The sequence below is a fragment of the Cajanus cajan genome, chromosome 1, assembly GCF_000230855.2.
Source record: "Cajanus cajan strain Asha chromosome 1, NIPB_CcT2T_4, whole genome shotgun sequence".
NCBI lineage: Eukaryota > Viridiplantae > Streptophyta > Magnoliopsida > Fabales > Fabaceae > Cajanus > Cajanus cajan.
In genome coordinates, this window is record NC_138517.1 from 3,738,424 (window position 1) to 3,748,169 (window position 9,746).

At 32.9% G+C, this 9,746-nt stretch overlaps 1 protein-coding gene across 1 annotated transcript; it reads left to right on the top strand.

Moving 5' to 3' along the window:
* The first annotated feature begins 503 nt into the window (after nt 1-503).
* LOC145956969 (LEAF RUST 10 DISEASE-RESISTANCE LOCUS RECEPTOR-LIKE PROTEIN KINASE-like 2.4) lies at nt 504-6,015 on the top strand. The gene is made up of 3 exons (XM_083073069.1): nt 504-1,314; nt 4,224-4,250; nt 4,826-6,015. Exons 1-3 carry the CDS (start codon nt 645-647, stop codon nt 5,923-5,925), a joined length of 1,797 nt encoding a protein of 598 aa, XP_082929195.1. The 5' UTR covers nt 504-644; the 3' UTR covers nt 5,926-6,015.
* The last annotated feature ends 3,731 nt before the right edge of the window (nt 6,016-9,746 follow it).

Sequence of the window (9,746 nt, forward strand, 5' to 3'; positions counted from 1 at the left end):
TTTGGATTCGACTTGGTTCCTTGATTCGACTATACCTCGAGTACGGATGACTTAAGTATATGATATTTACCTTGATCCTCATGAATGTGCCCCACTTCGAGTTGTTTGCCAATTTTCTTTTCTCGAGTCGTTCCAGATCTTCGAGTAAGCCCAACATATATATATATATATATATATATATATATATAAATTTGTTTTCTACTTTCATTTATGCCCATTGAAATCGCTATCGTCTTACGCGTTGTGGTAGGGGTGCCTGAGCATAGAAAATAGAAAATACTAATATATGAAAATAATGAATTAATGGTGCGTTATCTAAAAATAGTAATATATAAATGTGATCTATAGACACTGTAGCTGTTGTTAAATTTCAACGGGGGAGAATCCTAACCCACAGTGGCACACCATGTTGGACTATTGGTGAGTGGTGACAGTGAAATAAATGATTTGACGTGTGTGAGAAATAATGTAAAGGAAAGTTATTTTCCATTTTGCTTTTCATTGTGGGGTTGAATAGTCTAAGTAATTGCGTCTATGATTTTCCATTTCCTTGAACATCATCGTTAAGACATGCCAATAAAACCAACGTATAAACTGAAAATCTTTCCATTTATATATATCCTGTTTTATAATGTTACTGATAGATGTGGGATCTTGAACACATGGATATCCCCATGCATCCAAGGTTCATATTCTCAATCTTGGTGTTATTGCTAACCACTCTGCCACAATCTCACTGTGAAGAACCGGATTACTGTAAGGAGGAGTCATACAACTGTGGATCACTGTCCAACATCTCTTACCCTTTCTGGGGTCTCAACCGATCCCGTTCTTGTGGCGGGGGTGACCCATTCGAGCTCAAATGCCACGACAATGATCACACAACTTCAATTCTAATTGGGTCACAAAGCTTCACGGTGAAGGAGATCAACATGACAGCACAAAGCATGAGATTGGTGCGAAAGAACATTGCCGATGATGTCTGTTCTTCACAAGTTAGTGATACTTATTTGGACCCCACTTTGTTCCAGTATGGTCCATCCGTGTACAACGTCACCATATTCTATAATTGTTCCTTCGCTGTTGATACCTCTTTTGAGTACTTCAAATGCGGAGATGAAGGGAATGCTATCTTTCAATACGGTGTAATAGACGAATTGTTGAAAATATTTCCATCGCTTGAGAGATGCGAGAGACACGTCCAAGTGCCCCTAGACGTTCCGTATGATAAGAATGGTGGACGTGATTTTCTCACACAAGCTTTCGTTGACGGCTTTCTGCTCAATTATACTGTTCCCAACAACACTCACACAAGTATGTGCTCTATATCCTCTCTAATCTTATTTTCGTTCAATTTCACTTTGGATTTCAACACTCGCACACCTGATATTCTATACTTTCTCTATCATTAAAAAAAAATCTATTTAGATTGTGGAGAGATCGATCAGATGAAAAATTTTAAGATGAACTATCCTTTAGTTTTTACTTGTTTCATATGGCATTGACCTGGTCAAAACTCAACTCTTTTCTTGATAATTATTAATTGCACAGCCAATTAGATGATAGTGAGAGCCACAACGTGTATTAATTAATTAAATTAAAATTTTAATTTGATTCCTGAAAAATGATAGAGATGTTTGATAAATTCCTATAAAGGATTTTTTTTTAACATTTGAGTTTTTAAATTTTAATTATCATGCAAATTAACATTTCTATTATATTCATTTATTAACTTTATTAGTTTTGTGGTTATTCAACAAGTAATTGTCATATTAACACTTATTCTCTCTCCTAATTGATCATTATTTTCTCTTCTAATCACCTAATATGAATCATAATACAAGACTTTAGTATTTTCTAATCAACAACTAATACTTCATTATGTTTAAATATTTTAGTCACGAGTCTTCTGTTTAAAATGAATGAAAGATTGTTGTTGGGTTTTATAAGATTTTTTGTAGTTAAAATTTTTTGTCTCAGTCATCCTTAATTTCTTTATTTATTTTAACTATATATAAGTTTAAGATTGTAAACCCTAAACTATTAAATTAGGAGTTTACTAAAATGAGTGGTCATTCTTAAAGGTCTTTCAAATTGAACACTCATTTTCATAAATTCCAAATTTAATTTTATGATTTGCAATCTTAAACTTGTAGTCATAATAGACGAAAAAATTAAGGATTACTTGAGACGAAAAAATTCAACTACTAAAAATCCAATAACTACCTTCTACTTCAAATAGAACACTCATGACCAGAATATTTAATCATGAAGTGTTCGTTGCTAATTAGAAAACATCAAAACTTTGCATTATGGTCCATTTTAAGTTATTTGAAGAGAGAACAACTAATTGTGATAGAAAAGAGGAGTTAGCTTGACAATTAATTGTTGATTAGTCTTGAGACTAACAAAGTTAGTAATCAAGTATAACGAAATCACTAATTTACATAAAGAGTTAAAATTTAGGGACTCATGTATCACAAAATATCTTTCAGAAATCTATCAACAATCTCTACTATCTTTTGGAGATCAAATTATTAAATATTTACTCTAATTAAATATATGACTAGATTATACTTTTCTTTTTATATTATTTTAGTCAAATAAATTTGAGTCAGTTATTTTGAATCAATGATACAATTCTGAATCTTTTTTTACGTTAAAGAAGTGAAATTTATCTCATTAAATTTATTTAAATAAAAGTAATTAAATTTAATTGATGTACAAACAAAAAGAAAGTAACATGATAAAGATGGCATGAAAATAAGTCTTATAAATAATCAGAAATTCAGAAAAAAATATAATTAATTTTTTTTTCTAGTTATTCAATAGATTTATTTATTTTTTCTAGTTATTCAATAGATTTATTTTTCACGTGATGTTTATAGTTCTTTTTTTATTCAAACATCATTGTATTTTATAATTTTTACACAAGCGAAAATTAATGAGATAAATTTCACATGTTAAATATCAATTAAAAAATATTCAATAAGTTGTTGCAAAATTGTAAACTGCTGGTCCATGATTTAGAAGAATTAAATTGACTTAAATCAAAAAATAAAAAATAAAAATGAATTCTTTGTATAATAAAAATTAAAATAAGTCTTGAAAAAATAAGTTAGACGAACAAATATATAATTTCACTTAAATACATTTATGTACTGAAAAGAAAAATAGGTTTTTCTTTTAAAAAATAAAATCGAATCCAAAATGATCTCATTGCAAAATTTGATTGATTGAGACTAAACTATAAACTGTTTGGTTCAGTGTATCCGACTGTTGAGACCAATATGGTGCTGCCAATATATTTTTTTACGGGGAAAAATTTATTAAATCGGGACCACTATCGCATTAGAAATGCCAAATAAGAAAGATAAAGATGCAAAATACCCTAAGATATCCTTTCACTATGGCATCCCACAACTGTACCCACCTAAAACTTCAGAATGAATATTACTCCAACTTCTGATCAAATCCTTCCAATATTTCACACAATGACACAAATCAAACCCTCTACCTCCAGCTTGATAATAAATGAGAAAAGAGCTCCCTTAAAAAAAATTGCCTTATATTCACAGAATCACAGTTTAAGACGTGGTTTGATTTTTCTGTAAAAAAAATATACTTGATTTGATCGAATGATTTCCATTGATTTAGTTTAGTTAGATCAGAAATTTTAGAATCTAAGTTTTTGAAGGGTGGTGGTCTAAAAAAAATGTCACAATAAAAATAATATATATAAATTTATTTAACATATATTTATACATAATTTTAGTATTAATTTTGAATGAGATTCAATAATACATATTTGTATTAATATAATCTATGTATATACTTTTTAATAATTATAAGAATATAAATATAAAAAAAGAAATTTTTAATGACAAATTTGTATCATAGTTGAGTATAACGTGTTTTTATTTTAAAATCCAATATATAAGTTGCAAATTATACTATAACAATGAGCAAATTAAACACTAACGTTGAAATTTCTTTTGGAAAATCAGGAAAGACAACTGCTTCCTCTGTCATAAATTTTACTACTGTACTGTTGAAATAATGCAGAAAAATATATGGCGACCAAAATATGATCATGTCATGCCATACATATAGCTGTAATTCCCCTTTCAAAAGTTAATTGATTGTAAAAAGTAATGTACTAAGATTCCAAAATGAAAGATTTTCATCAATACTCTAACACCCCCTTTGCTTTCACTTTGCAGGCAACAAGAAGAAGAAACTCATTATAGGTAATAATTATGTAATTTCATTTTATATTTTCCCGTCCACCGGGCATTTTTTTTTCTCCATTAAAGACAATCCAGTTTAGAAGAAAAATGTTATCGACAGACACATTAATTTTTTTCTAGCATACCCTCTCCTATTAATTAGTCTAAATTCATTGAAAATCTAAAATAAGAATGAGTTAATGAATCTCATATTAAGATAGTAAACAATCCTATAATTTTATAATTTTTAATAAATTTTAACTGGTTAATGTGTTATACTGTTACTAAGAGTCTAGGACTGCTTTCTGTATATCTACTACTTTGAAATAAAAGCTTAACCTTAAGAAATGCATGATTCACATTTTTAATCAAGACATCAATGTTTATATTTTAACTACTTTTCTCTATTCAAATTTTGCTGGTTCCATAACTTTGTGCAGACTAAAAGAGGATTCTATTATAGTATATATATCATTAACCAACCTAACATTGTCACTTTCACCGGAAGTACCGTAATTATTTTTCTAGCATATAGTATTTTATGGAAATAAAATATATAAAATATTCACTAACATTCCTACTGTATCTGCTAACAGGTTTGACAAGTTCAACATTTGCAGGATTGTTGATATGTTTCGTAGTTCTCTATTTAAGATACAAGTCATCAAGCTGCCAAGGAGATTTTGGGTCGACTAGAAAGAATAACAAAAATATTGAAGCATTCTTGAAAAATCAAGGTGCTCTAACTCTAAAAAGATATACATTATCGGATGTGAAGAAAATGACCAACAACTTCAAAGTTAAGTTGGGACAAGGTGGTTTTGGAGTGGTGTACAAAGGAAAACTATCCAATAATAGTCTTGTGGCAGTAAAGATATTGAATGCATCTAAAAAGAATGGTGAAGAGTTCATGAATGAGGTTGCTAGCATCAGTAAGACCTCTCATATTAACGTTGTTACTCTTCTTGGATTCTCTTTAGATGGCCGCAAGAGAGCTCTCATCTATGAATTTATGTCCAATGGCTCCCTTGACAAGCTCATTTATAGAAAAGGACCTGAAACCATTTCACCCTTGAGTTGGGATATTATATGTCAAATTGCAAAAGGTATAGCTCGAGGCTTAGAATACTTGCATATAGGATGCAACACTCGAATTTTACATTTTGACATAAAACCACACAACATTCTGTTGGATGATAAGTTTTGTCCCAAAATATCTGATTTTGGGCTAGCGAAACTCACCCCTAGAAATGAAAGCATTATTTCCATGTCTGATGCTAGAGGAACAATGGGTTATGTAGCTCCAGAAATGTGGAGTAGACATCTTGGAGGAGTTTCTCATAAATCTGATGTTTATAGCTATGGAATGATGTTGTTAGAAATGGTGGGAGGGAGAAAGAACATTAATATTGAAGCCAATCACACAAGTGAGATATACTTTCCGCATTGGGTATATAAGAGGCTTGAGTTGGACAGTGATTTGAAACTAGAAGAAGACATGACCTCGAAAGAAAATGAGATTGCAAAAAGATTGACAATAGTGGGTCTATGGTGCATTCAAACCTTTCCTAATGATAGACCTACAATGAGTAGAGTGATAGATATGTTGGAAGCCAATATGAATTCCCTAGAAATCCCGCCAAAGCCTTTGCTTTCTTCCCCTATTACATCACAACCAGAATCTTTCATTTCTTGAAATTAATTCCACTGAAGTTTTTTTTTGTAAACCTTCCATGTTATACACTGAAATTGATCGCTCAACATAATTGTTTGCACTTTCCAATTATTTGGGAAATCAAGTAGATATGTGACTTTAGACAGAATGCAAAAAATACCAATTAATGAAGGAAACTCAATGAAATGAGTACCATTGACCACTGAATAGTTAAAAATTTGAGTTAGATAAATTAATTAATGGCCAACTCTGTTCAAACAATTTCCAACATTGAGTAGTTTTAGTTTTTGTTTAAAAGAGCCTTATTATTCGAATTTTCATTTTTGGTTTGGATAGAACCTTGTTACAATTTAGTTTCACTTTTTATTGAACAAACTTTTATTGGTATGTGGCCAATTAATAAATTCCATGTGATTGTACATGAATACGCTAGTAAATCATGATCCCGACCTGATTTAAAACGTACTGTTTTCAAAATTACTCTTTTTAAAAAAATTCTATTTTTATGTTTAAAAGCAGAAAATTATTTTGAAAAAAAAAAAAGAAAATGCTCTTACATATTTTGTTTCTTCTCAATTACAAAAAAAATGTGTGATTTGTGGCGATTATTTTAGCAATTTCTGGCGGTTAAAAATCGTCACAAATTGCATTACCGCTACAAAATTCATTTAAATGTTACCTGTTTTACCGTTTCTGGCGGTTGAGAACCGCCATAAAATTTATCTAAATTTTGGTTTATTTATCATTTCTGTTCGTTTTAAACCGCCAGAAAATTACTTTTTTTTCTTCTTATTTACACTTTCTGACAGTTTTAAATCGTCAAATCTCACATTTTCTGATCGTTTTGAACCATTAACTAATGCACTTCATTCTATATTATATCAATGCATTTTTATTATTTTAAAAAATAGATTTAAAATTATTTTAAAAGCACATTCATATTATAAATTGAGAAATAATAATCCATATACAAGTAAACCTTTTAGCTGTGGAAAATTCAACATTAGCTTCCCATTCTGGAATTCGAACCAACCACATTAGCTATACTACACACGAGTACCGTGTACACGTATTCTTAGAAGACTTTTATCTGAATATAGTTATATCTAACTAACTGCTAACAATAGTATTAATAGAAATCAGCTATATATGTAAGTAGGGATGTACTCACAAAAATCCATAGATAAAAGCTGCTACAGTAGAAACTAAAAATTGTAAATGGTTACCACAAGTAATGGGTACAATATTTTTTATATATCCATATGTTAATAGGACAGGTACGAGTATCACAGTATCCCATACTCATAAGTATCAACTAATATTCAATTACATAATTTTTTTAAAAAAAATTATAAAAATAAAATATTTTAATAATTTAATTTAATTTTTAAATCAAAGAATTTTAATTAGTAAAAGTATATTTGAATAATTTTAATTTTAATTTTTAAACTATCATTTCTAAAAAAAAATATTAAAATAAATATAAATTGTTATTAAAATATTTTTGAAAAGAATATTTATATTTTAAAAATAAATATCCATATACATCTTCACTTAAGAGATACTCATAAATATGAAGATATTTCTTGGGCGGGAAAGGTAGCAGAAACTACTAGTTGTGCCTGCTCCAATGGATTGAGATGCCTTGATGTAGGAGTAGGACGTAGGAGACTGGGTCGTGCTTAATTTCCCAATTTTGAATTCTATTTTGTTTTGGTCTTGATATGTGACAAGGCATGGAGAGAAAGAGGAAAAAGAGTAGTAGTTTTGCTGTGGTCGTGAGAATCGTGGCCATCATTGTCCAATAACCTCTTCTAAAACTTGCATCATGTATACCTTACTGACTAATTAATTTTGAGGGTGTTGCAGGGTAACACTAAGAATGGATGACCGTAATCATATCCATCTATATGCACATATAGGGTTTAGAATTTTGAGGGTGTTGCTGGTAAGGGTTTAAGATTTAGGACCGTAATCATTTAAACAGATTATTACTCAATAAAATTTAGGTTAAATTATATATATATATTGTACCTGTAAAGAGGATACACCAATGATCTTCTTGTATGTTGAGGGCCGAACGTTTTGCTCCGATCCGATGTGAGTAAGGGTTGGTACCTGCAAAAGGCACTCCAACGCTCAAGTCAGGACAAGCACAAATATCGAGAGTAATTAATGAACAGTGACGTTACCTTTTGACCTGAGCTATTTATACTGACATTTATGGGCCTTGAGTCTTATGGGCCCTATGGCGTATTTACCGTTTTAGGTAATATGCCTTAATCAAGTAATTATCCCCTAAGCCTAGATTAAGTGTTAAGTAATGATGGGCTGAATCAGGTGGCCGATTGGCGTTCGGCTACCTGGTTCTTCCATCCGGTGGCCGACGTGGGGATGGCCGAACGTCCCTACCGGTACACTGCCCCCCAGCCTTAGGGGAAGGTGAGGCTTCCCCTGAGGGTAACGAAGAGACGATTGTTAGGGGAATGTCAACGGGTGCATCACTGTAACCGTTGGATCTGGAGGATCAAACGGTTATATATATAAGTTGAAAATTCGAATTTTCCCGCTTCTTTGAGTTTATAAATAGGTGGTGTGGTAGGGCCATTCACACGCATTGCTCTCATCCGAACTGTGATAGCTAAAGATCTCGCAAGTCGATCAAACAAACGATTGTGGTCTTTCGGATAACTGGTAAGTTTTTTGTTGCCATGGCTACTACTTCTGTAACTTCTTCGGCCAGCAGCTCGCGGTCGTCGTCATCCGGGGGGTCTTCGTCCAGTGACTCGAGTCGTCCCACAGCATCTTCGTCTCCTGTGAGTGCCGAAAGGTCAGAGCGGGGCGATTCCGCTTCGAAAGAGGCGTCTACTAGTGGGAATGAAGAGGTTGAGAAGAAGCCAAAGCGGGCGTCAAATCGTCAACGATACGGTCCATCCGAGCTGCCTGGATACGAATGGGTAAACGGGGAGGTAACTTCCTACTACTCTCGGTACCGAGACACAGACATGATCACGAGACTATTGGATTACACCAATTGTCTTAACTTCGATGCTACCGAGAATCCCTACCCAATTGGGGTTCGGTCATGCCGAAACAACGCGTCTCCAGATCCCGACCTGGTCTGCCTGGATCGAAGTGGTGCTAGAATGGAGTCATTTTATATGTATGACTGCCTTCTTCGGGATCTTAAAGTGAAACTGCCGTTTGATGTGTTTACCATGGGAGTACTAAAGATTTTGAACGTTGCGCCGACGCAACTGCATCCGAACAGCTGGGTACAGTTACAAGGGTTCAAACATTTGTGCAGGTGTCTTAATATTAAGCTTTCTCCCTTCCTTTTCTTGTATTTCTACTCGTCTCGGCCTACCATATTGGCGAAATGGCACTCCTTAAGCCGAGTGAGTGACCGACTATTATTGGATAGCTTCACTTCTTCTTACAAAAATTTCAAGGCAGGATTTTTTCGAGTGACTATCCGGCCGAATGGGAGACGGTTCTTCTTTGATAAGGACGAAAGGCCTTTATTTCCATTGTACTGGACGCGCACCCCTCGGCCTTATGACGTCGTACCAAAAAAGATGCTGACATCCGAAGAGCGAACAGATCTCAAGTTACTGCTTCGTCTTCCTCGGCGTTTGCCGATCAGGTCTTTAATCAACGTGGTTGAATCCCCTCGTTGGTGGAATGACTTGACAGGTATGTTATTTGTCCGAACTAACCTGTAAACTTAATTCCTATTGATATTTTACATAATCCTTTTTGCAGGAATCATGGTTACCAGTGGTGCTAACGAGCTGGATATTCGTCATTTGCGTGCTGCTCGGGTGAAGCAAGTTCGGCAA

Coding starts and splice junctions, on each gene's coding strand:
- LOC145956969 (XM_083073069.1), top strand. CDS start 645: ATGTGGGATCTTGAACACATGGATATCCCCATGCATCCAAGGTTCATA. Junction 1,315..4,223: donor TCCCAACAACACTCACACAA/GTATGTGCTCTA, acceptor TTCACTTTGCAG/GCAACAAGAAGAAGAAACTC. Junction 4,251..4,825: donor GAAGAAGAAACTCATTATAG/GTAATAATTATG, acceptor ATCTGCTAACAG/GTTTGACAAGTTCAACATTT.